The sequence below is a fragment of the Pyrus communis genome, chromosome 4, assembly GCF_041283825.1.
Source record: "Pyrus communis isolate YQ-2024b chromosome 4, ASM4128382v1, whole genome shotgun sequence".
In the NCBI taxonomy this organism is placed as follows: domain Eukaryota; kingdom Viridiplantae; phylum Streptophyta; class Magnoliopsida; order Rosales; family Rosaceae; genus Pyrus; species Pyrus communis.
The window spans coordinates 3,120,284-3,147,973 of NC_142568.1; the positions used below are offsets into that span (position 1 = coordinate 3,120,284).

Genomic DNA, 27,690 nt, shown 5'->3' on the forward strand with positions numbered 1-27,690 from the left:
ATTATTTTGAAAGCAAACACATGGAACTACAGGATGCAATCTGACCCTTGCATCTTTGAACCATGTCGCGCGTCGAAGTACATTTGATCTTCCAGGCATTCTTAAACGTTTCCGCTATGTCGAATATAGGTTTGTGCCTTTCCTCTCTAAATCTGCTTTCACATTCACACTACAGCACAATATTACGGTGGAATAACACCGTAATATTGTGAGCAAGTCTCCGGCGTAGAGGCCATGGGGGAGGTCCCTGTTGCTTTGGAACCACCCACATAATGATAAAACAAGCGTGGCTACTGTGCCTCAATCCAACTCTTACCGGGACAGCAAATCTATAGTTTCTGTGCGTTAAACCAAATCCCATCAGGAGTTGTTCTCATAATCTATAGCTTCTACACTGATTCATCAAACCAAAAGCACATATGGATTGGAGACAGTATGGTATCTGCTTACCGGTTGACTGGCTTCAAACGATTTTGAGCTGAAAATTTCTCGCAAAACTAATAAACAAGAAAAGAGAATGCAGCAATAGGGATTACAGTGAAATGTAAACAACCTACAAATAAGTTGACTGTGCAGAAGTCGCTGAAAGGGCGAAAATAACTGGATGAGATGTGACCCTTATCGCGTTGGACTTCTATTGTCAGGTGATACTTTCAGGCCACGCTTTGCCTTAAACCGACTGTATATGATTGTTAAAAGACCGACCAAGACTGTTATAAGCGTCCAGATTTTCACTTTGTGGTTCATTCATCTACGCAATGAGAAACAAGAGCTGACGCTAATAGCTTGACAACTTGATTCTTGAACTCTACTAGTAGTATAAAAACAAGAGCTGACGCTAATAGCTTGACAACTTGATTCAGGCAAGGCGTGTATACTCCGTGTAAAGTCCTCTTCCTCCTGCTCCGCTTCTAGATGATGATGATGGTGAGCAAGCAAATCAAGAGAAAATGGAGAACCGAGGCCCGTGGCCTTCCAATGTTTCCAATCACAACTGGCAAAATAATGATTTGAATAGGAGGGAACGGGATTATGGTGATGAGCAGAGTAGTGTGATCAGGCTCAGTAGCTTGATGTACATGATCTTGATTTGGGTCTTCTTCATCCTCTCCTCCAATATGATTAAACAATTCAGTGATCAAGTCCTCCTCATCATCCAACCCTCTTTCATCCGTGGTTCTTGGCCCCTCCTCAATCCCGTGATGATGATGACCGAGATGAGTAGTCAGCCGAGGCACAACGGCAGCCTCGTCTGCAGCAGAGGCCGCAACAGCAGAATCAGGCAGAAGCTCAAACTCGTCAATTAAGGATCTTAACAGATCATCATCCAAGCAATCATTTGCTTCGGTGGTGCTGCTTGAGGACCCCTCGTGATGAAGTAGATCATCAAGCTCCCTAATCGAGTCCTCCATTACCAAAAGATCATCATCCGAATCATGAGTCCTCTGCCTCTTGACCGTATCACCCAAAACCGTAACGGCATCATCGGAATCAGAATCAGGGAAACGCGGACGCTTGAGAGAAGAGACAGTGGGCCTCAAATCTTGACCCCTCATCTCCAATTTTCCAATTTCTTCACGAAACACAAGACAAACAGACGAAAGCGGTGTGCTTTCTGCGAAAACCAAAAACCTAAGTGGGTAATGTGGAAGAAGAAAAAGCAACACTTTCCAAACACAAGGGCTAATAAAGAAGATCAGCGAAGAGTGCGACTGAATTGATTATACAGGATTTGGGGATTAGGGTTTCTTGTTACAGTGCTAGACAGACAGAAATTAACGATACCGAGAAATAAAACAGAAGAAAGGCAAGAACTGAACCTGGAACTGGGAACAAGTCGTCGACTTTCTGCTCAGAGAACAGGATGTATTCGTCCCCAAATTTGAATCGAGCTTCCAATTTCTGCTCAGAGAGAGATCAAGCGAGAGAGAGAGAGAGAGAGAGAGAGAGAGAGAGCAACAAATTTGAATTGGGCTTCGAATTCGGACGCACACAGAGAGAACGCAACACGATCGTTTGAGCGAGAGAGAGAGGGAGAGAGAGAGAGAGAGAGAGAGAGAGAGAGAGAGAGAGAGAGAGAGCGATCCAGAGATCCAGTGAGGGAGTGGGATGGGGGTTTTGAAATTTAAAGAAGGGAAAATATGACCGTTTGGGAATAGTACCGCTTAAACGCGGGTTTCATCACGTGCCGTTTTCCCTCTGCTCTTCGGCGCCTGCGAGTGGGAACCCCTCCCCAAAGGGCCCAACCCAACCACATTGTGTACCGAATGACTAAATTACCCACGAATTTCAAATCATGCAGACCGCAGAGCTCGGGGTATTTTAGTCAAACCAAAAACTCAAAAGCTCAAAGGATCGCAGAATCGTATCGCTGTCTCGGTTACGAGTGATCCAGATGTATATGAGAAGTGTGGCGTTTGGGAGTACGCGATGCCAGTAAGGTGCTCCATAAGATTTTGAAGTCGACAGAAGTAGTCGCTGAATTTGTCTATCATCAATTATTTTGAGTTATTTAGTAAAAAATTCTATTAAATATGGATAAAATGACAAAAATACTATCAATTTAATAAACAATGAGTCAAAATGATTTGATAAAAATTAAGGATATTTTTATCATTTTATCCTTATCTAATGAAAATTTTACACGGAATTATCAAAATGATTGATAACAGACAAACTCAGAGACTACTTCTATGGAACTCAAATCTCAATGATCGAAGTGATGGGTTATGTTAATCTGAATGACCATTTTGACTATAAAACTTTAATAGACCACTGAAACCAAAATTGTCCAATTCCTCCTTCGTATTATTTCCACACACATCTTTATTCCCAGCCCATCAAATTTCCTCAAGCATTAATATACTTTTTTGCCATGATTTTCTAATAATTTAGACAAAACATTTTCCAAACACCGATTGTACACGTTTAATGACTTTGAAACAAAAAATGGCCACATTTTAATTAGCAAAATATATTTCAAGTAAAAATAGGATAGAATAGGGCACCGTTCGAATCCGAAATTAGAAGAACCAACATTCTTGATCATACACTCGTTGAGTGCAAACTGCAAAAACCAAAACCAAACAATGACGCGAGAAGCATCAGATATGCGATGTTTTTTCCCGCTACTCATTGCTTGCTTTGAACTATTACAATGAATGCAATTCGGAATAATTTCACAGCATACAGATTCAGAAAACGAGTCCAAACACAAACGTTACTGAAACTGATACGAAAATAAATACAGCATATCGGCATTCACAATAGACAACTGCAATATACTTAAATTAGGTCGTGGAACCCCTAGTTTATAAGCACATCGATGTTATGTACAGAATAATCACATTATGTTTCCACCAACACACACAAATACCAACAGGCCAACCTTTTTTAACCCTAAACGGCATCTGCATTTTTTTCCATTTCAGACTATCATAGTCTCTTCACTTCGCACACTCAGAAAAGGATATTGTCTTCCTTCCAGTTCCTATACTAAAGACTCACTGATTCGACCTTTTCATTTGCTGCATTTTGCATCCAGAATGTTGAACAGACAACTATACGCTAGGAAATTCAGTGCGGTTAACCAGATCAGAGATTTCCTCTTTATTTACACATAACTCCATTTGTTTTTTTGGACAAGACACATTTCAACACTAAACATTCCATGGAAAATGAATTTCAACTAATATTTCATCACAATATTTACCCGGTAAGTCCAGCTAGCTTTGTATGGAAATCAACGAATTCTTTCGATGGGCCTTCTGCACTAAGGAATTGCAGTAGCTCCTTCTCTGCACACTGATGAAACCTTTCCAATGCAGACTCTGCCTCACCTGAAGACAAAAGCAGAATTGAATATTTCAGAAAACTTATAAAACAACTCCTAACTAGTTCCTGCAGATATACACAGTTAATACCTTGCAAGTACTCAAAAAACTGCCTCTTCGCTTGCTCACGCTCTGGCAGGTAGTACCATAAGCATATGTCCATTTTAGTCAGCATTTCATCTACAAACACAAAGAAAAAAAGGCAAAAATAATGTCAGCATTTCATCACCAAACAAATCTGATTTCATGTTATACGTAAAGAAAACAAAACTTCTTCTACAAGTTGTATTTCATTTTCTATCAATAACAATTACATGGATGTATGTATATATAGCCTTGGGCTCTTTACATTTATGCCCTTAACTAAACTGTTACAATTCTAACTAACCACACCTAATAACAAAACTAACAACATTTAGTTTTTACAAACTATGTTTTCTCAACAGATACAGATGATTGATCATCTGTCCTAATACACCCCCTCAAGCGAGAGATGGAATCAGAATTGATGCCAAGAGGAAGCTTGGAACACAAGTAGCGGAACCTGGTTTTGGACAAAGACTTGGTGTGGAGATCAGCCAATTGATCTTCACTGCAAACAAACTGCACTTTAAGCAGACGAGCTAAAACCAGTTCACGAATGTAGTGGTAGTCAAGTTCAATATGCTTAGTACGAGCATGAAAGACGGGATTGGAAGCTAAGGAGATGGCGGAGAGGTTATCACACCAAAGAGTAGGCAGCTGAGGAAGAGAGCAGTGAAGATCACGCAAGATTTTACAGACCCAAGTAAGTTCTGCAGCAGTGTGAGCCAGAGACCTGTACTCTGCCTCGGTGGAGGAACGAGCAACCGTGCTTTGTTTCTTAGCACTCCAGCTAATGAGATTGGAACCAAGAAACACACAATAGCCACTAGTGGAGCGCCTATCAAACGTGCAACCAGCCCAATCAGCATCCGAGTATGCGGAGAGAGCAACAGAACTTTTGGTAAACCAGAGGCCTTGGGAAACAGAACCCTTAAGGAAACGAAGAACACGTTTAGCAGCTTGAAAGTGCTGTTCGCGCGGAGCATGCATAAATTGGCATAACTGATTTACAGCAAACGCAAGATCAGGGCGAGTCCAGGTGAGGTACTGAAGTCCTCCAACCAGAGACCGATAAGCAGTCGGATCAGAGAGAAGAGACCCACTGTGATCCAGTTTCTGGGAGCCAAGAGGTGTGCAGCAAGGCTTTGCACCCTCCATATTAGTCCGCTTGAGAAGCTCAAGTAAATATTTGGTTTGGTGAAGGAAGATCCCTGTAGTAGATCGCTGTACTTCCAACCCCAGGAAGTAGTGTAAAGGACCGAGATCCTTCACTGGAAATCTGGCACTAAGCTGTGTAATAAACTGATGACAGAGATTAGAGTTAGGTCCAGTGACAAGAATGTCATCCACATAGACAAGAACTATAACCAAGTGAGGACCATTTAGTACAAATAAAGAAGCATCAGAGGAGGACTGAGTGAAACCAAGAGTCTGTAATGCCTGGAACAGTTTATCAAACCAAGCCCGAGGCGCTTGTTTGAGACCATACAAGGATTTTCTGAGCTTGCAGACATGACTGGGAAAGAGAGGATCAGTGAAACCAGGAGGTTGCTGCATGTAAACATCCTCATGTAAGTCGCCATGGAGAAAGGCGTTGCTAATATCCAATTGGTTTAAAAACCAATTGTGTTGGACAGCAAGGGTGAGCAGAATGCGAATAGTAACCGGTTTAGCAACCGGGCTAAAAGTGTCGTGAAAATCAACCCCTTCTTTTTGATGAAAGCCCTTGGCTACAAGCCGGGCTTTGTAGCGATCGACAGTACCATCAGCCTTGGTCTTGATGCGGAAGACCCACTTGCAGCCTACAACGTTTTGAGTAGAATGAGAAGGAACTAAAGACCAAGTTCCTGTAGAGATTAATGCATTATATTCATCTTGCATAGCAGCTCGCCAGTGAGCATGCTTGGAGGCCTGTAAATAGGTGTTGGGGACAAAATCAAGAGGAACAGAGAGTGGATGTTTAGTCGCTGCATACGCCTTCGGTTTGTAAATGCCTGCCTTAGATCTGGTGACCATAGGATGAGCATTATCAGAAACAGGGAGAGGACAGGGTGCAGATGGAGAGACAACAGAGCTGCCTGGATGACAGGTTGCAGAAGGAGAGACAACAGAGCTGCCAGGATGAGAAGCACCTGTAGGTGGAGAGACCGCAACAACAGCATCAGGGACTGAGGAACTCGGGCTAGGAGAAGATGAAGAAGCAGCAGCAACAGGAAGAGGCTGTTGAGTATACTTGTTAAAATAAAGATCCATGGAAGAAGAGGAGACTGGAGGAACACTTGCAAATGGAGATGGAGGAAGAGGCAGGGACTGAAACGGATATGTATCTTCATTAAAAACCACATGTCTGGAGATGTAGATGCGATTGGCAACAGGATCAAAGCAGCGATAGCCTTTGTGTTGAAGGCTATAACCTAAAAACACACAACTCTTGCTCTTAGCAGCCAATTTGCTAGAAACATAAGGTTTGAGCCAGGGGAAACACTGACAGCCAAATACTTTGAGTTTGGAATAATCCGGATGCTGATGGAAGAGAATTTCCCAGGGAGACAGGGTAATACCAGAGATGGGCAGGCGATTTATAAGGTATATAGCAGTGGAGAATGCTTCAACCCAAAATACATGAGGGACATGAGACGCCACAAGTAAAGTCCGAGCTGTTTCAACAAGATGCCTGTGCTTTCTCTCAGCACAGCCATTTTGTTCAGGAGTGTGTGGACAGCTAAATTGATGAAGTATACCATGTGTACGAAGAAAAGATGCAAAAGAATGACCAGTGAACTCACCCCCTGAATCAGAACGCAGGACTTGTATTTTATTGCCAAGTAAATTTTCAACATAGGTTTTGAAGACAACAAATGTAGAAAATACATCAGATTTTGCCTTCAAAGGGAAAAACCAGCTATATCTACTAAAGTCATCAACCAAGAGTAAGTAATATTGAAAACCACTGCTAGATTTAACAGAAGCAGGTCCCCACAAATCACAGTGCAACAATTGAAGACTGCGAGTTGTAGTGGAAGAAGCCATTCCAAAGGGAAGCTTGTGGTTCTTAGCTAAAGCACAGTCGGAACAGAAGAAGTCAACCGTAGATTTGCCATGCACTGCAAGTGAAGTAGTAGAGATGACCCTGCGAAAAATGGAAGAAGAGGGATGACCCAAGCGTCGATGCCAGACTTGAACAGGAGCCTTTACACTGAGAAAAGCAGAATGAACAGGAGGAGAAGAGTTACTGGAACTTGGCAGTGGATAGAAACCATCTTTAACCATTCCCCGCAAAAGCGTCCTCCCCGAAATACGATCCTTGACAGTGGATCCATAAGGGTCAAGAGTTAAAGAACAGTCATTATCCTTAAGAAATTGATAAGCAGATAAAAGATTATGTGCCATGGAAGGAACATGAAGAACATTCTGCAGTTTAAAAGAGTGATGAGGAGTGTGCAGAGTAGAAGAACCAACATTATGAATGGATAAACTTTTACCATTGCCAATATACACTTTGTCCTCGCCAGTGTAGGGAGTGGGAGAAGAAAGATTAGCAACATCATTGGTGATGTGAGATGTAGCGCCTGAATCAATTAACCACGGCTGAGAAGATTTTGCAGAATGATGCACAAACATGGCAGCAAGCTTAGCCGGAGGAATACGACCACAGATTTCAGGGTTCATGCGATCGAAACAATCAATAGCCTCATGACTAGTAGAACCACAAATCTGACAAGGGGCTTTGAAGTGAGAGGAACCTGAATGATTTCTGGAGCCTTGATATATCCGATGACCGCGATTAGGAGAGAAATTACCACGATGATTGCGATTGCCCCGATTAGAAACAAATTGACCCCGAGGAAACTTGCCACGATTAGAGTTGTATCGAGAAGCAGATTGAAGAGGAGAAAACTGAGCAGCAGATGGAGTAGGAAGTAGAGGAGGCTGAGATTGCACGGAGAAGGCCTGAAAAGGTTCAACCACAGAGGCGACTGTTTTTCGTCGAGCCATAGAAAGTTCCTTAGTAAGTAAGAGACCGTGAAGTTCATCAAGAGACGTAGAAGACAGGCGAAGCATGATAGAGTCTATGAATGACTCAAACTCATCAGGTAAACCATGTAAAGTAGCTGCAATGAGATCACGATCAGAAACAGAAGAACCCGCAGCATGTAATGAATCTGCAATTTCCTTGATTTGCTGTAGATAGACAGAAATAGAATTGGAGCCTTTTTGAACCGATTGAAGACGAGATCGCAATTGATGAATGTTAGCCTCCGAAACACCACCAAAACGCTGTTCAAGTTTCACCCAAAGCTCGCGAGACGACGAAACCCCAACCGTGAACGGAATGATCTCTTCAGAAAGTGTGGAATTCAACCAGATCAGAAGATTCTGATCTTTTTCATACCACTCCTCAGCAGCAGGATTCAGCGAGCGATCTGCCAAGAAAGGTGATGGACAGATCTCAGTGCCATCAATCACACCAAGAAGCTTGTACCTTCGTAAAATAGGAGCAAACAACGCTCGCCATGGAAGATAATTGGAGCTTTTCAATTTGATCGGCACCATGCTTCCAATGTTGTGAATCGTAAGAGAAGTATACGAATTCAGAGAAGGAGGATGAGAAGTCAAATTAGGGTTTGGAGACGATTCAATTGGGGACGATTCAGATGGAGAAGCCATAATCCCAGAAAATAAGAAGCAATCAACAAACAGAGAAGAGATCGGAGAAGGAAAATCAAAGAATCAGAGTTGAAACAACAAGAAAACGATCAGAAGAAGATCGATCGATGCGGAAGGTGGAAAGAAAGCTGTGAAGCAAGAAGGCGAGATACCATAAAGAAAACAAAACTTCTTCTACAAGTTGTATTTCATTTTCTATCAATAACAATTACATGGATGTATGTATATATAGCCTTGGGCTCTTTACATTTATGCCCTTAACTAAACTGTTACAATTCTAACTAACCACACCTAATAACAAAACTAACAACATTTAGTTTTTACAAACTATGTTTTCTCAACAGATACAGATGATTGATCATCTGTCCTAATAATACGTACACTGTGCACTAAACTAATTCATTTTATATCTAACAAGAAACGCCGGAATTCACCTGCTGCCAGGCATCGGTTATGAACTTGAGCTGAGACTCAGGCTCGCGCTGTATGTCACTAAGTTTCTCCATCTGAGAGAGAAAAACAACGTATTCATCAGTTATTACATAGTAACTTCACAGAAATCCCAAATAGCTGACAAGAGTCCGGTTGAAACAATCATACCCAACATCTTCTAGCAATCGGTGATTTTTTTCAGTAAGAAACATAAACTACCCTTTTTTAACTGAAGAAACCCAATCAAGATAAAATACACTGAATCTCTTGAATGCTTTAACAGAGATTTTAAAAGGAAACAAAAGATTTAATACTATCTCTAAGTATATCCACTTCCTTGCCTTCTGTCAAAAAAAGAATAACCCGCCATTTCCTTCCTACCACACATTCCATAAAGGAGCCAATATTGCATGCTACTAAACATGAATCTCTGATTTAATGACCGAGATAGTTGAAGAGCCACTGACTTTCTCACAAGTCATAACCTGTCTCCACCTACAGACACTAATTCTATCTCCTTTACACACTCAGACATAAGTTTCCTACTCCTGGACATGGACAAAAAAAAAAAGGTAACATCTTCGACAAATGCAAATGAGACATCCATATAGCGTCCCTAAAGGATGATTTTTTTAATTTACACTGTCAAAGTCTACCAGTTGACACGAGGGGGTGTAAGTGCAACTACAACTACGGTTCTAGTTCTACAATCCGCTCGAACGATGAGAAACACAACCATGGTCAATTTTTCTATTCTCTCGAGTCTAATTTCTGAAAGGTGAAAACACATAAAATTTCATGTTTATGCTGTTAACCCTACACAAACTTAATTTCTAGCCTTGCATCTATGAATAGAATAAGTACAATCTTCCTAGCATCTGTCATTAGCAACACGGTCGATTACAATTGATCAATAATATTTCAGATCTGCAAAGTTTAAATATGGTTCTAGTTATACAATGGAGTAGAACATGAGCTCTAAGCTCATACTGTTAAACACATTTGAACTTCATCCAAGAATGAAAATCACTAACACATGAAATCATGTATACATGTTTTATTTGTATATATGTATGTGTGCATGTAGCACATATACTTACATGCACAGTTCGCATTTGATTCAAATCCGCAAGAGCCTTTTGCCTCGACTGCCAAGGAAGAAAAAAAATTAGTCAATGATTGAAAGAGAGAGGGACTTTCATAAAGATCCATTTTAAAGCAGCATTAAGGCTTAGCCAATTAAATTCGTAAGATGGAAGAATAATGCACAGAAAAATCTTGATTCTAATTTAAGGAAGCTTCCACCCTCCTATGCAGTCCCTGCAAAACTGAAGTCACGCACAGGTGTCTACCTACCTACTACTGTTTGCCGCAACAAATTCGGTGAAAATTGAAATAGAAACCCAGAGTGTAATCAAATAAGTGTCAAGAGAAGCAATATGTTCTCTGATCATTGAGAAAAGGGTCACTGACAAAAAACACAGCCAGGCTACTAACATAACTGAATTTGTTAAAAATTGGCACGATGAAGATCTCTTGCATGAATTCATGGTATAGCACAAGAAACAGCGGAATTTTGAAAAAGAAAATTGTGAATACCTGCTGATTGCTTACCCAACGTTCATAATAATGAGTGTATTTCTCCAGAGAATTTTTTGCCATTTCTCTTCTTCTCTCAGCTTCATCATACTACAATCAATAATACAAACTCTAAGTAATAGAAGAAAAAGAATGCTATTTCCAAAAGGGGAAATAAAACAGAATTACTACAAAGAAAAGTATAAATCATCCTTACAGCTCCCTCTTGCTTAGCTGCCTCGTAGCGGTTACATGCATAGAAACCACCCGTCCTTTCACCATGCTCCGCCCATGAACCAAGGCAAAGCCTGCACGGTACATATAATTCATTTAGCATCACATGTAAAACTTAACCATATTAGAACAGAATCAAAAGAAAAGTATTCAGATATTTTTTATAAACAATAATAAATTTCCATTGAAGTAAGAAACAGAAGCAGAAAGCATACCAGCAAAATTCAAATTTGCAGGGTGGGGTGCATGTCATGTGCATACATCCTTGGTTTTTTTCGATAGGCCACTTGCACTTTGGACATGGCTTAGAATTGGCCAGTATCCTGAGCATCATTAAAAAAGGTTAGGACAGAACAATACAAAATGAATCGTGAATTACCAAGAATTCCACCAACTCACATAAAAGTGTTGATAAAAGTTAACTTTCAATGGAGTATCTGAAACTAAAACTAATCATGTTTTCACTTTGCACGACTCAATTCAACACAATTAATGAATATACTTCCAGACGTTACAGGACCAGTGACGCAACACCATGCCCTACACTAGGCCATGAAAATTAAATTCAAATGAGCATGTTTTAGTTTATTCACAACCCCGTATCCTGTGTAGCACCCAAACAGAACATTGCATTAATGTTATCCAACGTGATCCAAAGCAATCTAACCCTCCGTCCTAATCCAATCCGAGTTACCAAACATGGTCTGAGGCAAAAATTTAAGAGGATTTCATACGCTAGACACACTAATCCACGCACACACGCGTAACTTACGCATAAAACCTATTACCAAAAAAGTTAATATTTCCCCACAATTTATCACATTAAATTCCCTTGCATACCAAAGCAGTGGAAGTTATCAAATCAGCACACAAAAATTAGTGAAAAATAAAGGTTAGAGAAGGAGAAGAAAAACATAATACTCTAATTATGACAAGCACATAATGAAGGGGTATTCTTACCATGGAAACAACCAGAAAGCCAATAAATGTATCAAAAGAGAAATGCATTAAATAAAAGTGTAAAACCACAAAATACAATTTTGGATGCTAAGAGAAAATACAAACCAGTTCATGTTTTCAGACTCAGCACTGTTGTTTGAAATCCATTTCTCCACAGTGCTACAGTCGACAGGACGACAATACAAAGTTTAATACATGGGTACAAATTAAAACTAAAAATAAAATATTACAAATTTAAAAAAAAAATTCAAATTAAAAGTGGGTACAAACTAAAAATATAAATATATGATACAAAGTTTAGCCATAAACATAAATATACCATATGTAATTTTTCTATCATTGATTAACTATACAATGTCACATGCTAGTAAACAAATGGGCAAAAAAATAAATTAATATATGGGTACAAATTAAAACTGAAAAGAAAATTGGTACAAATTAAAAAAGGTTTGCAAATTAAAAATGAGTACAAACTAAAAATAAAAATATATGATAAAAAATTTAGCCATAAATATAAATATACTAATTGTAACATTTTTAACACTAAATGAATATATTTAGAAATAAAAAATATTTTATTATTAAAATAATTAATGATGTTATTAATACCCAAGGATCTTGATCAAAAATTAAAAAAGAATAAAATTTTAATTAATAGAGTAGCAAAAGGAGTAATGAGAACCTAATTTCTGCTTAAAATTATCAACCTGGCATTATTGAATACTGAAACACATAGATAACACCATTTTTTTTAACATGACTTTTTTATCATGATAACATTAGTTTTCTATGCAAAAGGATACAAAGTAATGAGATAGACGTTTGATAAAGTTGATACATTAACATGTTCTCTTTGATATTGTTATTGAAAAGCCAATCTTAAGGACATTTATAGATGTTTTATATTATTATTAATAATAATAATTCAAATCTTGGGTAGCCAAAAACATTTCAGATTTATTGTACAACTTTGGGTTTGCATCTCTATAAATAGACAAAATAAAATCACTTTTGAATCTTTTATTAAGTTCAAATCTACACGTAAAGAAGTGAAAAAACACGGGCTAGACTGTAAGGGTGCGTTTGTTGCACCGGACTGTCTCGGACAGGACTAGCTTTAGGAACTAAGCTGGATTGGCTTAGACTAGACTAAACTGGACTGACTTAATGAAGCGTTTGGTGTAGCGTTGGACTAAGAAGCTAGACTAACAATAAATTATTATTATAATAATATTTTAATTTATTTTTTTATTAAAAATATCAAAATGAATATATGGAAAAATAAAAGGGCATAGCCCTCTTCTTCTTCACGAATTGCAGGTGCTTTTGCAACTTGGAGAATTATCAAACTTTCATTGACTCAAATTGATAGTAAATAGAACCAAATTTGCAGTTTAGAAGATGAACGAGCCTTGTATAAGATTTCTTGAACATTGGTTTCACCCTCACCCTCATCGACAGTTCCACTCAATTCGTTGGATTTTTGTAAGACTACCATAAGCTTTAATGTAAAAGGTATTGATTAACTAGAAAAGATCATATACCAGCAGAAATTAATGAGTTAATAACAAAACATATCACAATTTACATAGAACAACTTTGTATTTCAATTCATAAAAGGAAAAATAGCAGATAAATTGAAAACAAATGGGTAGCAATCAAAACCCAGAAACCAATCAAATATGAGAAATCAATTAAACAAATCGATCAAAAACAAAAATCTATCAAAACCCATTAATAATTTGACGAATCTTCAAAACAAAACTGAAGAAAACTAAGAAGAGAAAGTGGCAGAGGAAGCTGTGATTTACGAGGACGCAACGGTGGTCTTGGGATGGTCTAGCGAAGTTGTCAAGCAGGATGAGGAGTCGAGCAGAGCGAGGAGTCGAGTGGGACAACGCAAGAGAAAAGAAGTGTCTTAGCAATCCGGTGGTGGTTGGGGGGGGGGGGGGGTGGTCCTGCTAAGACTATCTAGCATGCCCCATAGTCGAGGCGAGTGAGGTTTAATCCCACTAAAATTAGTCCCTTCCTCTAACAAACATGAGACTACAGTAACATCTAATCTAGTCTCCAGTACGTTCCTTAAGAGCTCAACAACATGTCTCATACTTGAATTTATAAAAAAAATTTAAGAAAAATTAATAAAGTAGTCCAACTTTATTAATTTTTCTCAGTTCAGGTCTAGATGACAAAAATATTGTAAATTAAGGTACAAACATAATTATTTCCATGAATTTGAGCAGTAATAGAAAGTATATACTACTACAGGCACTTGCAAGGATTTGAAAGGTCCACTCGCATGGCCTTCAACATTCCTTCTTTTGTGTTGCCACAGTAGAGGCATTTCTTGAAGAAACACGGGTACGTAGTATCAAATCTTGGAGTTGCGACAGGAGAGACTGCACCCCGTCTTCGTGTGTGACATACGTTTAAACGTTCATGTTGGATATTACATGCGTCACCTGTTGTGTCTTGGCCCGTTCGTTAGTGTGGAAATGAGATTCATATTACAACCTTACCAAAATACAAATTCACGGTTGAATAATTTAAAATACAAGAAATAAAGACACCGAGAGAATTATGAGGTTCGGCAAAAACCTGTCTATGTTCCCAAAGAGATATTGCTCTTTACTATGAGAATAACAGTATAAGTTACACATGAGTTAAATCCACGTAATCCAATACTAATCCCAAACCCCTGTACACCTACTCACATAATTTTTTCAAGAGCCTCAGTTCTCTCGTTAGAATATTTTTCACTCTAACTCCCTTGATTTTCTCTCAACCCATGGTCAACCTTTCCGATGGGAGAGTCGGATACTCTCCCCCTTGGATGCTTCTATGATGCTTACCTTCCCACTTTCCAAGACCAAAAAGTCTTAAGTTCACGTGACATAATCAACACCTAGCCTACCTAGCATGCACCCCTTTCTATCCCTAGCCTACAGGGTACAACTTTTTCTCCATTTGCCAATTAATGCATAGAAGATAAAACATGCACAATTGCATGCAAGCAAACACAAAGTCACGGTTGCTGCCATTTCCTTGTAGCATTCACATGGTCTCAATTGTGGTCATATTGAAGACTAATAATATTCAAAAATTCCAAGCGTCAACTCCACGTTTGACGGGAAGACTTGACCGGGTCAGTCAACACTGGCACCATACAGCTCTTTGATTGAGCTGCAAATCCTTTCAGAAATTCCAAGCGTAAAGAAAGGATTAGAAAATCTGCACCTCCAAAGTTGTTACTAGCTCCACACACCTTTATTCCCAGCCCATCAAATTTCCTCAAGCATTAATATACTTTTTTGCCATGATTTTCTAATAATTTAGACAAAACATTTTCCAAACATGGATTGTACACATGTTTAATGACTTTGAAACAAAAAATGACCACATTTTAATTAACAAAATATATTTCAAGTAAAAATAGGATAGAATTGGCCAGTATCCTGAGCATCATCAACAAAGGTTAGGACAGAACAATACAAAACAAAACATGAATTACCAAGAATTCCACCAACTCACATAAAAGTGTTAATAAAAGTTAACTTTCAATGGTGTATCTGAAACTAAAACTAATCATGTTTTCACTTTGCACCACTCAATTCAACATAATTAATTAATATACTTCCAGACATTACAGGACTAGTGACCCAGCGCTGAGCCCTACACCGGACCATGAAAATTAAATTCAAACGACCATATTTTAGTTTATTCAGAGTCTCGTATCCTGTGTAGCACCCAAACATAACATTGCATTAATGTTATCCAACATGATCCAAAGCAATCTAACCCTCCCTCCTAATCCAATCCGAGTTACCAAACATGGCCTGAGGAAAAAATTTAAAAGGATTTCAGACGCTAGACACACTAACCCATGCACACACGCGTAACTCGCGCATGAAACCAATTACCAAAAAAGTTAATATTCCCCACAATTTATCACATTAAATTCCCTTGCATACCAAAAGCAGTGGAAGTTATCAAATCAGCACACGAAAATTAGTGAAAAATAAAGGTTAGAGAAGGAGAAGAAAAACATAATACTCTAATTATGACAAGCACATAATGAAGGGGTATTCTTACCATGGAAACAACCAGAAAGCCAATAAACGTATCAAAAGAGAAATGCATTAAGTAAAAGTGTAAAACCACAAAATACAATTTTGGATGCTAAGAGAAAATACAAACCAGTTCATGTTTTCAGACTCAGCACTGTTGTTTAAAATCCATTTCTCCACAGTGCTACAGTCGACAGGAGGATGAGCTTCCTCTGTACACTGCACAGCCAGAACAAAATTTGACTCACCTATATAGATAAGTTTTCGCTGAGATATTAAATACCAAAAGTTACAAAAGGAAACTTACATTCCAGCAAAATCCATAGGAGCAGAGGCAAGATACATCATAATTTTCATTGTCACCAACAAAATTAACAGCATATTCACAACCCGGATAAGGACACCACTTGGTCTAGCAGCAAAGAAAAAGAATTACAAATCATGGTGAGAAAAATGGAAAAATATGAAGGAAGAAAAATGATATTCATAAATTCCACTATACCACACAAGAGTAATAGAGAGGAATTGAAAAGAAAATAAACCACTAATAAAAAAATGATACTCATATAATCACTCACACGCCCACACAGGCACAGGGGTAATTGAAAAGAAAAGAAACCACCAATCATTTTTCAATATAGTAATTAAAATTGGGGATACTTTGGATGCGGTCCCCAATTCATAACACTCTTTGACTAAAACCTTAATGATATTCAAAGTTTGATCAAAGTCCCTTGAATTTGTACACCTCATTATATTACTATTGATATTTATATTTTTATAGTTTTGACATTAATTGTTTGATATTTTATGACATTTATAATCCTATAAATTTAAAATCCCTCATGATAATACTATTAAAAACGGCTACAATAAAAAAATTCAAACATTTTGATTGAATAAATGGATAAAAACTATGTAACAATAAGAAATAATAGTGTTAAAAAAAATTGGTACATTTCTCATAGAACAAAGTGTTAAAAAAAAAACAGATGGCAAAAGAATGTAGCCATAGTGTTAAAAAAATTGGTACATTTCACATATAACAAAGTGGTAAATTAGTAAAGAAGAACGGGTACATTATAAATAAATTAGGGTACAAATAAAAGATTAAAAAATTATGAGTACAAATGAAATTTTAAAAAATATGGGCACAAAAACAAATTAATACATGGGTACAAATTAAAACTAAAAATAAAATACTACAAATTTAAAAAAAGGTTGCAAATTAAAAGTGGGTACAAACTAAAAATATAAATATATGATACAAAGTTTAACCATAAACATAAATATACCATATGTAATTTTTCTATTATAGAGTACAACTTTTTCTCCATTTGCCATTTAATGCATAGAAAATAAAACATGCACAATTGCATGCAAGCAAACACAAAGTCATGGTTGCTGCAATTTCCTTGTAGCATTCACATGGTCTTCAATTGTGGTCATATTGAAGACTAATACTATTCAAACATTCCAAGCGTCAACTCCACGCTTGACGGGAAGACTTGACCGACCGGGTCAGTCAACACTGCATCTCCAAAGTTGTTACTAGCTCCCATATTTATTTGTGACGCATACAAACTGGCGAAAAAACATATCATACTGCAACTCAAAACCATGACATTTCTTTATATGCTCCTGCTGTTGTCCGCATTGCCACTGATCAAACCGACATCAATATCTCCAAGAAAACAAGCAGAATCTCTCATCAAATGGACGGACGACTGGTCTTCATCATCATCGCTACTCAATTCATGGTCCCTCACCAACCTCAACAGCCTCTGCAACTGGGCTGCCATTTCCTGCTCCAAAACCAGAACAGTCTCCAAAATAGACATCTCCAATATGCAAATTATCGGAACGCTATCCCTTTTCGACTTTTCCTCATTTCCAAATCTCACCCACTTCAATCTAAGTGGCAACTATTTCGATGGGCCTATACCATCTGAGATTGGCCAGGTAACAGAGCTTCAGTATCTAAATCTCCGCAACAAGTCTCTCTGGTACCATCCCTCATCAACTGAGCAATCTCCAAAAGGTACGGTACGTGGACCTTGGATTAAACTATTTTATCTATGCTGATCAAGATTGGTCAGAATTTGCAGGCATGCCTTCATTGGCCTACCTTGCTGTGTCTATGCAACATGATGATTCATATCATTCAGAATTCCCAAAATTTATATCTCAATGCCGGAACTTGACGTTCCTCGACTTGTCTCAAAATAATTTGATTGGCCAAATTCCACCTTCGATAGGCCAACTCAGGGAGCTCCAATACCTCAATCTTTCATACAACTCCTTAAACTCTTCTATCCCTTCTGAGCTTGGTCTTTGTACAAACCTCACCCACTTGTCCTTGTCTTCCAATAAACTCAATGGGGAACTGCCTCTGTCCTTGTCCAATCTGAGCAACCTCGTTGAATTGGGTTTAGATAATAATCTATTTACTGGTCAAATCCTTCCTTCCCTGGTCTCCAATTGGATTTATATGGAATCTTTGCAACTTCAGTCCAATGAACTCAGTGGGGAGATTCCGACGGAAGTTGGAAATATGAGCTTTCTATTGACGCTCAATCTAAGAAGGAACCACTTGACAGGAGTGATCCCTCAGATTCTAAGCAATTTAGCTCCGCTTAAGCTGCTCGATTTGTCACACAACCATCTTTCGGGGCAAATCCCATCATTTGTCAACATGTTTTTTCTTCTTGACATTAATTTTTCTTATAACAACTTCACTGGCCGAATCCCATGCATTTTCCAATGGGCACCAGCAAATGCTTTTGTTGGAAACTCTGGGCTGCATGGGTATGTACACTCGTGTGTACACAGAATACCCCATCGGCCCAACAGAAATTTCAAAAAGGATAACAAAAGAGTTCTAATTGGTATCCTTGTGCCTGTTTGTGGTTTATTAATGGTTACAACTGTCATTGGTCTTATGTTCCGTAAAAAATCCAGTCTCGTTTTGAACAAAGTCAACACTTCTGAAAACTTTGAGAGTTTGGAGTCGATGATATTGCAAAAGGAAGTAAAGTTTACGTTTGCGGAAGTTGTGAAGGCTGTAGATGACTTTCATGAGAAGTACTGCATTGGGGCAGGAGGGTTTGGAAGGGTTTACAAGGCAGAGTTGCAATCAGGCCAAGTTGTTGCAGTTAAAAGGCTTAACATGTCAGACTCTAATGATATTCCAGCAATCAATCTCCGTAGCTTTCAGAATGAAATCCGAACTTTGACAAGCATCCGGCACCGGAATATCATAAGGCTCTATGGCTTCTGTTCAAGGAGGGGTTGCATATTCTTGCTTTATGAATACTTAGAGAGAGGAAGCCTGGGAAAAGCTTTGTATGGAGTTGAAGGTGTTAATGAACTCGTTTGGGCAACTAGAGTCAAAATTGTGCAAGGACTTGCTTATGCACTTTCTTACTTGCACCATGATTGCTCTCCACCAATTGTGCACCGTGACATAACCGTCAACAATGTATTGCTTGAGTCTGATTTCGAGGTTCGTCTCTCAGATTTCGGAATAGCCAGGTTGTTGAGTACTGATTCATCCAACTGGACAGATATCGCTGGTTCATTTGGCTACATAGCACCAGGTAATGTAAACTTAATTTGTACATTTATGGTTCATCTTTTTGCTTATTGGGACATGTTTTAAGGTAGCCAGTTTTGTTTTTATTGATGTGCAGAGCTTGCATACACTATGCGAGTCACGGATAAATGTGATGTATATAGCTTTGGAGTGGTGGCGCTCGAAGTCATGATAGGAAGGCACCCAGGAGATATGCTAGAGTCCCAGCTACAAGAATCATCAAAATCAAGGAGGGGCAATGTAGAATTGCTCCTGAAAGATTTGTTAGACCAAAGGTTGGAACCGCCAACCAATGAATCTACAAAGGCAGTGGTGCTTGTAGTGATAATGGCCTTGGCCTGTATACGAACGCGTCCTACGTCCAGACCCACGATGTTATTTGTGGCACAAAAACTCTCAGCTCAAACCCTGCCTTGTCTTCCCGAACCATTTGGTATGTTGACAATCAACAAGCTAATGGCACTATAAAAAAAAAAAATTAAAAAATAAAAAATAAAAAAAAATAAAAAAAAGAGAAAAAAAGAAAACAAGGGCAAATAGTTCAAACTTCCCTTTTGTATTCCTGCCACACGCAATTCCATCTAATTTCTCGTGTAATACATCTTCAGTACTGTAATTACTCATCTGTATTATTTGTCGAATGTGGATTAATGTGTGATGAATTTTCTTAATCGTAATTGCATTAAACCGATAATCCATAATGTGTCAAAATAACTCCACAATTAATAAAAAAACTTGAATTATGGATTTGTGTCCTTCCTCTAGTTCAAAGAGCTACCCTAAAAAATTGAACCTGCATGGATCATTTTCGCCATGGATTATTTTGAAAGCAAACACATATGGAACTACAGGATGCAATCTGACCTTGCATCTTTGCACCATGTCGCGCGTCGAAGTACATTTCATCTTCCAGGCATTCTTAAACTTTTCCGCTATGTCGAATATAGGTTTGTGCCTTTCCTCTCTAAATCTGCAACAACCAGAACTGCTTTCACATTCACACTACAGCACAATATTACGGTGGAATAACACCGTAATATTGTGAGCAAGTCTCCGGCGTGGAGGCCATGGGGGAGGTCCCTGTTGCTTTGGAACCACCCACATAATGATAAAACAAGCGTGGCTGCTGTGCCTCAATCCAACTCTTACCGGGACAGCAAATCTATAGCTTCTGTGCGTTAAACCAAATCCCATCAGGAGCTGTTCTCATAATCTATAGCTTCTACACGGATTCATCAAACCAAAAGCACATATGGATTGGAGACAGTCCTTCAAACGATTTTGAGCTGAAAATTTCTCGCAAAACTAATAAACAAGAAAAGAGAATGCAGCAATGGGGATTACAGTGAAATGTAAGCAACCTACAAATAAGTTGACTGTGCAGAAGTCGCTGAAAAGGGCGAAAATAACTGGATGGGATGTGACCCTTATCGTGTTGGACTTCTATCGTCAGGTGATACTTTCAGGCCACGCTTTGCCTTAAACCGACTGTATCTGATTGTTAAAAGACCAACCAAGACTTATAAGCGTCCAGATTTTCACTTTGTGGTTCATTCATCTACGCAATGAGAAACGTTCTACAATCGAACTAACAAAGAGACGCATGCAGTAAGAAATCATCTTCGTTGACTGAAAGTTAGATGACTGAAAGTTATAACCCCAGCAACTACTTCTGTAAGATGGGCTGGGAAAATCAGACAGAAACCAATCTGACTTTGAATCTGTTCCCGGCCTCCAAATCAAATCTCAAAGATCATCATCATGTTTTCTCTCACTACCTCTCTATCTGACCCTGCAGTGCAGCAGGGCAGACGCCTAACAAACTGCAAAACCACAATCAACACTTTGAAGAATTCTTCAAAATGAGATAATTTTAATACACTTCACCACTTCATACCGAAAAGTGCATACATAGACAACATGAAACAATAAATATGCCACAATTTGAAGCATGAAAAGGCAACCATACCTTGCCTGCAGATAAGATACTATCGGAGGGAGGAACAGAAAAAGGTAGGTGCATTGGCCCTCCTTGCAATATACACTCCTTGACTGTACATAAATTTGAAGGTCAATAATGTCGAAAAAGAAACAAGAGTATAAAGCATAGAAGGAAGCCTTGTTCAATTCGACAAAGACAGACTTTTCTGCAATCTAAAATCACGAATATGAGTGCCATGTGCACCATCATCGTGTACTCTCTTAATACCTGACGTGGAAAACAGGAAATTGATGACCCTTTGCAAATTTTGAATATTAAGATAATTTATATTACTTGTTCATCTTAGTGTGTCTCTAAGCATGCCAAACGATAACAAACATAAAAATAAAGCAGACACATCAGAAATGCAATTGAAGGCATTTCTTTCAAATGATCAAAATGACAGTCAAATATGGGCTGTGAGGATTGTCACGCTCTCACAAATGGGACATACATAATATCAGAAACATCAAAAGCTACTGAAACTGAAAACCTAAGAGACAGTAGCTTCAAAAACTAGTCCCACATGATGAAGAAATCTACACCAAAAGAACTGCAAGTACACAGGAAACAGCATGTGAGCTCCGCATCCTACCTCGTACTTAAAGAGATGCAATTTGTAAAGAAAGAATAAAGCGCGTCATTTTTTTAGAATCACGACCATCCTGTTGAGCAGAGAAATTAAAGAACTCATAGGGAATCGATGTGAAAACAAAGTGCCGGTTGTTGACTACCTGATGCCCTCCCCCTCCTCCTTTATCCGGGCATGGGACCGGCAGCGTAAGATAAACTTACACAGGCGGAGTTAGAGAAATAAAGAACTGTAAAAAGAAAATCAGTTATGGGCAAGATGTCAAGACCAATAGAACTGTAAAAGCAAAACAGTCCAAAAACACAACTAAGGACAACAGCGAGAAACTTGCATTGCTGGTCCAAAACAGAACGTGACATATCTAATATAGACTAAGGTATGAATACTAAAAATTAAACAGAGAAAATTTACATTCCACAAAAAAATCCATAAAAACAGTGGCAAGAAACTTGATAATTGTCCTTATCGTCAACAAAACTATCAACACGTACACAAACTGACACAGAAAACTTAACACACCATGTTACCATCAAAATTCAAGCACAATACGCAGAACATGCACATGCTCAGAAGCCACACGTGCAAAGGGAGTAATTCAAAGGAAAAGAAAACATTAATTTGATTTTCAAATTTAGTATAGTAATTGAAATCATCAACCTTGAAACCTTTTGTCAATAAAAATAAAAAGAAAGTAAGATACTTGGGTGCAAAATAAATGTATTATAAAGCATTCAATGCATTAAAATTGGAAACAATCCTAGAAGCACATACATACACATGACTGGGGGAAACACAGTAGAAGCATTCAGTGCAGCAAAATGAAAGGCACGCAATGGATCAGTACGGCAGAGAAGAAGGCCCAGGTAATCACCTATACCAAATTTATTAATTAACTAATGAACCAAAAGAAATCAGAGCATATATACTAAGAACGGAAATAAAATCTATACTGATCATAACTGTGCTTCTATATGCACGCCATGGAAATTAGACAGCTGCTGTCACCTCTACATCCCTCTATTGATCATTCGCAGAATCGCTCATCCACAAACAGTCTCTCCAGTAATTGAACCCATCTAACAGTTGGCTGAATTCGTCAATTTGAGGCCACTCCTGGGGCAATTTACCTTCAAGCGTTGTCAACCATTCTTTAATGTCTCCACGCACTGCTTCACCATCTAAAGGATATTCCCTGCCGCCCAAGAATATCGGAGAAGAAGGAACATCACTCATCAGTGGCACATATTCATGATCTGAAATATGAGTGGGAAAGAGCATCACATTTCCATTAATGTAGCTTATGCACCCCTGGTCGTGATTGCTAGTGTCGCTGTCCAAGCATATGGGATAAGAAGGAACATCACTCATCAATATCACACTATCCGGATCAGAGAAATCAGTCGGCTTCATATTGCCGTTAATGTTGGTTATGCACTCCTGATCATCATACCTAGTGTCAGTAATCATACTGCTTTCAATTCCAACAAAAGGCACAACAGCAGGGGTATTGGTGATCACATTCACATTAGAATGTTTTTGTGAACCCGGTTCTTTTCTTGCTCTCTTTCTCTTAATCAGCGGCTTCTCATTCGATACTTCTTTTCTTGCCCTTTTAATCCGTGGCTTCTCATTGAAGTCGTGAGTTGGACTTGAGGAATTCATCTTGCTTCCACACCTAGACCTCAGATTCCTTTTAAGTCGGGAAAGAACGACCTTTGGGCCAGCAACTACATTAGGAAGAAGACTGTATTCTTCTAACAGCCAGCCGCCATTGTTATTAGAACCCTTGTTGTTATACCTGAAATGCCCTTTATCCCCGATTGGAATTCCGTCCAAACCTAAAACTTTGTCGGAGGATGTTTCGCTCCAAGTGCCTCCGGCTTCAATCTGGCGTTTGCTGCGGCTATCGCTGTCACTTCTAGAACGCAGCTCGTAGAAGAAGAACAAGTCCTGATCGAGTAGGGAATTTACGCCGAACTGCTCCCAAACCACCCACGGTGGTGTTTGTCCGAAGAGATTGAACTCTTGAATAAACGGCTTGCCCAAGGGCTTTCCGGAGAGGGCTCTATCGCGAAGATAGGAACAGACCAATTCTTGATCAGTAGGATGAAACCGAAAACCCAATGGCATACCGTAATAACCCACCTCCATTGTTAAACGCGATTTCAATTCAATGCAATTCAAAACAAAACAAATGCAGCAGCAAAAACCCTAATTTTTTCTTGGGCACAAAATAAAGAAGAGAAAATAAGCGAGAAATTAAAGAGAAGAAAAAGGGAAACCTGGAAGCCGATTTCGCTCGCCGAGGAGAGCAGCTCGTCGACGTCTCCTCAATCGCGGTCTTCGTCCCCAAACAAGAGCAACCGAAGAGGAATCAATTTCGAGTATTCGTAATTCAATTCAACCGGAGACTGTTGGAGCACTGAATTCTAATTCTGGTTCAAATTCGGACGCGCAGAGAGAGCGAGAGAGAAAGATTTTGAGAGAGAGAGAGAGAGAGAGAGAGAGAGTGGATTTGAAATTTAAATGGAAGAAAATATGACCGTTTGGTTTGGGAATTGGATCTTAACGTTGCGAACTTGCAAGGCTCACCGCTTAAGCGCGGGTTTTAATCACGTGGCATTTTCATATCTACCACACCCTGTATCCCCAAATTGTGAGCCGAATGACTAAAATAACGCAGGGAAAAAGAAAAAAAAATTTGTTTCATATTAAATTAATGAACCCAAACATTTAAGGGTGAAAGTTGGATTGAAAGTTGATTACGACACGAAAAAGATTTGTTTCATATTTGTATTCACATAGCGTTGCATGATTGACACGAGAAGCTATTGTCACGATGTTCTTATGTTCAAGCCACAGTTACGATTTCCTATGATTGACACGATAAGCCATAGTCACGATGTTCACATAACGTTGCATATTCATTTTTCATAGGAGTAACAAGATTTTCTCCCAGCTCTAATACACCTTTTATGTTCTTCTTGTCCAAAACTATGTTGGAGAAGATTTCATAAGAAACATGTCCGGTATCAGTCATTAGCAGATTGATTATTCATGAAACGAAACGTAGATGTCGAAACAAACAGTGATAAACTGAGTACTACTGTTCGCCAACGTCTGAAAATTGAAACAAAAACTAGTGTGCTGAAAGAAATGACAAGAACAAAAGCAAGTGCAATCAGAACTATTGGGAACTTCATGTACATTCATATGTATATTGTCTACACATTTCCTCAAGATTGACAAAAGTACGGAGTAAGACCACCAGCTAGACGAAATAACAGACTGAAGCTATTTTATCCACAACAACTATCCACAACAATAACAACAACAAAGCCTTTTCTCACTAAGTAGCGTCGGCTATATGATCGTAGAACGCCATTACGCTCGGTTCTATGTCACGTCTTCCGTGTAAATAAAAAGACTGAAAACTAATAAACTAACTATGATTAAACCGGAAGTCGGAAAGAAAAAGCTGAAAGGTAACCGTTCTCATCTGAATTCTTGAACTCTACTAGTAGCATAAAAACAAGAGCTGACGCTAATAGCTTGACAACTTGATTCAGGCAAGGCGTGTATACTCCGTGTAAAGTCCTCTTCCTCCTGCTCCGCTTCTAGATGATGATGATGGTGAGCAAGCAAATCAAGAGAAAATGGAGAACCGAGGGCCGTGGCCTTCCTATGTTTCCAACCACAACTGGCAAAATAATGATTTGAAAAGGAGGGAACGGGATGATGGTGATGAGCAGAGTAGTGTGATCAGGCTCAGTAGCTTGATGTACATGATCTTGATTTGGGTCTTCATCATCCTCTCCTCCAATATGATTAAAGAATTCTGTGATCAAGTCCTCCTCATCATCCAACCCTCTTTCATCCGTGGTTCTTGGCCCCTCCTCAATCCCGTGATGATGATGACCAAGATGAGTAGTCAGCCGAGGCACACCAGCAGCCTCGTCTGCAGCAGAGGCCGCAACAGCAGAATCAGGCAGAAGCTCAAACTCGTCAATTAAGGATCTTAACAGATCATCATCCAAGCAATCATTTGCTTCGGTGGTGCTGCTTGAGGACACCTCGTGATGAAGTAGATCATCAAGCTCCCTAATCGAGTCTGTTGTGCTAGGATTGCACCGAAAATCTTTTGGAACCAACTCAAGCTAACCCACAGGAAATATATCAAATAGAAATGCAAGAACAAAATATAAAAGACACCAAGATTTTAACGAGGTTCCTCCACAGTCAGTGTAACTGGAGTACGTCCTCGGAGCAGTAGGAGCTCACCCAATAATCCACTATCAACCAAATGGGAGTTTACAAAGTGTTGACAATCTCACAACCCAAAAGCCCAATACACCCAATAGCTCTCACACACCAAAGAAACAAATAGAGAAGGAAATATAATGAATAATTTCTTCTCTATACATATAGCTCAAAGCTATTACAACAACAACTACTTTGGTGGATGATTACTAACCAAAGAGAGGAGCTCTTTTCAAATGGGGGATCCGGCACTCCTTCTTCTCTCTGCAACTCTCCCTTACTCTTTGCAAAGAAAAAACTTTTCTTTTCTCTCTTGTTTCTTGCCACAACCGAACTCTCCACTTTCTTCTCTCCCTCTCTCTTTTTAAACCAAATCATGAGCACTCATCACATCTTTTCCAAAAGCAACAAACACCTTTCCCTTATTTTCCTCCCCAAAACAAGGAAAGGTGTTTCCACCTTTGGTTTGTTTAATCACCTAAAGTTTTCTTGGACTTGTCTTGGCCACTTGGCCAATTATTCAACAGAGTCCTCCATTACCAAAAGATCATCATCCGAATCATGAGTCCTCTGCCTCTTGACCGTATCACTCAAAACCGTAACAGTATCATCGGAATCGGAATCAGGGAAACGCGGACGCTTGAGAGAAGAGACAATGGGCCTCAAATCTTGCCCCATCTCCAATTTCTTCACGAAACACAACACAAACAGAAGAAAAAAGTGGGCTTTCTACAAAAACCAAAACCCTAAGTCGGTAATGTGGAAGAAGAAAAAGCAACACTTTCCAAACACAAGGGCTAATAACAAGATCAGCGAAGAGTGCGACTGAATTGATTTTACGGGATTTGGGAATTAGGGTTTCTTGTTACAGTGCTAGACAGACAGATATTAACGATGCCGAAAAATAAAACAGAAGAAAAGGCAAGAACTGAACCTGGAACTGGGAACAAGTCGTCGACTTTCTGCTCAGAGAAGAGGATGTATTCGTCCCCAAATTTGAATCGAGCTTCCAATTTCTGCTCAGAGAGAGATCAAGCGAGAGAGAGAGAGAGAGCAACAAATTTGAATTGGGCTTCGAATTCGGACGCACACAGAGAGAACGCAACAACACAACACGATCGTTTGAGCGAGAGAGAGAGAGAGAGAGAGAGAGAGAGCGATCCAGAGATCCAGTGAAGGAGTGGGATGGGGGTTTTGAAATTTAAAGAAGGGAAAATATGACCGTTTGGTAATAGTACCGCTTAAACGCGGGTTTCATCACGTGCCGTTTTCCCTCTGCTCTTCGGCGCCTGCGAGTGGGAACCCCTCCCCAAAGGGCCCAACCCAACCACATTGTGTATCGAATGACTAAATTACCCACGAATTTCAAATCATGATCGCAGAGCTCGGGGTATTTTAGTCAAACC

At 39.1% G+C, this 27,690-nt stretch overlaps 4 protein-coding genes and 1 pseudogene across 6 annotated transcripts; 1 reads left to right on the forward strand and 4 right to left on the reverse strand.

The window, feature by feature from the left end:
- Positions 1-436: 436 nt before the first annotated feature.
- LOC148697311 (uncharacterized) lies at positions 437-27,468 on the reverse strand. 2 transcript variants are annotated; one of them, XM_088692322.1, is made up of 2 exons: positions 27,219-27,468; positions 437-1,615 (listed from the first exon to the last, which is right to left on the reverse strand). In XM_088692322.1, the coding sequence occupies exon 2, from the start codon at positions 1,554-1,556 to the stop codon at positions 912-914; it is 645 nt and encodes a 214-aa protein (XP_088548448.1). In that variant the 5' UTR covers positions 1,557-1,615; positions 27,219-27,468; the 3' UTR covers positions 437-911. The 2 variants fall into 2 exon arrangements, with proteins under 2 accessions (XP_088548448.1, XP_088548447.1); XM_088692321.1 differs by lacking the exon at positions 27,219-27,468 and adding an exon at positions 1,821-2,138.
- On the reverse strand, positions 8,996-11,960 carry LOC137721753 (putative E3 ubiquitin-protein ligase ARI8). The gene is made up of 6 exons (XM_088693202.1): positions 11,895-11,960; positions 11,045-11,152; positions 10,813-10,903; positions 10,617-10,706; positions 10,118-10,165; positions 8,996-9,091 (listed from the first exon to the last, which is right to left on the reverse strand). Exons 1-6 carry the CDS (start codon positions 11,900-11,902, stop codon positions 8,996-8,998), a joined length of 441 nt encoding a protein of 146 aa, XP_088549328.1. The 5' UTR covers positions 11,903-11,960.
- Positions 17,390-20,145, forward strand: LOC137723371 (MDIS1-interacting receptor like kinase 2-like). Its single transcript, XM_068462557.2, has 2 exons — positions 17,390-19,455; positions 19,549-20,145. The coding sequence occupies exons 1-2, from the start codon at positions 17,967-17,969 to the stop codon at positions 19,917-19,919; spliced, it is 1,860 nt and encodes a 619-aa protein (XP_068318658.2). The 5' UTR covers positions 17,390-17,966; the 3' UTR covers positions 19,920-20,145.
- LOC137722273 (NAC domain-containing protein 7-like) lies at positions 21,094-24,550 on the reverse strand. 2 transcript variants are annotated; one of them, XM_088692320.1, is made up of 4 exons: positions 22,985-24,550; positions 22,028-22,895; positions 21,421-21,503; positions 21,094-21,274 (listed from the first exon to the last, which is right to left on the reverse strand). In XM_088692320.1, exon 1 carries the CDS (start codon positions 24,173-24,175, stop codon positions 23,042-23,044), a length of 1,134 nt encoding a protein of 377 aa, XP_088548446.1. In that variant the 5' UTR covers positions 24,176-24,550; the 3' UTR covers positions 21,094-21,274; positions 21,421-21,503; positions 22,028-22,895; positions 22,985-23,041. The 2 variants fall into 2 exon arrangements, with proteins under 2 accessions (XP_088548446.1, XP_088548445.1); XM_088692319.1 differs by having other exon boundaries at positions 21,421-22,895.
- Positions 25,215-27,222, reverse strand: LOC148697312 (uncharacterized; annotated as a pseudogene).
- Positions 27,469-27,690: the final 222 nt, after the last annotated feature.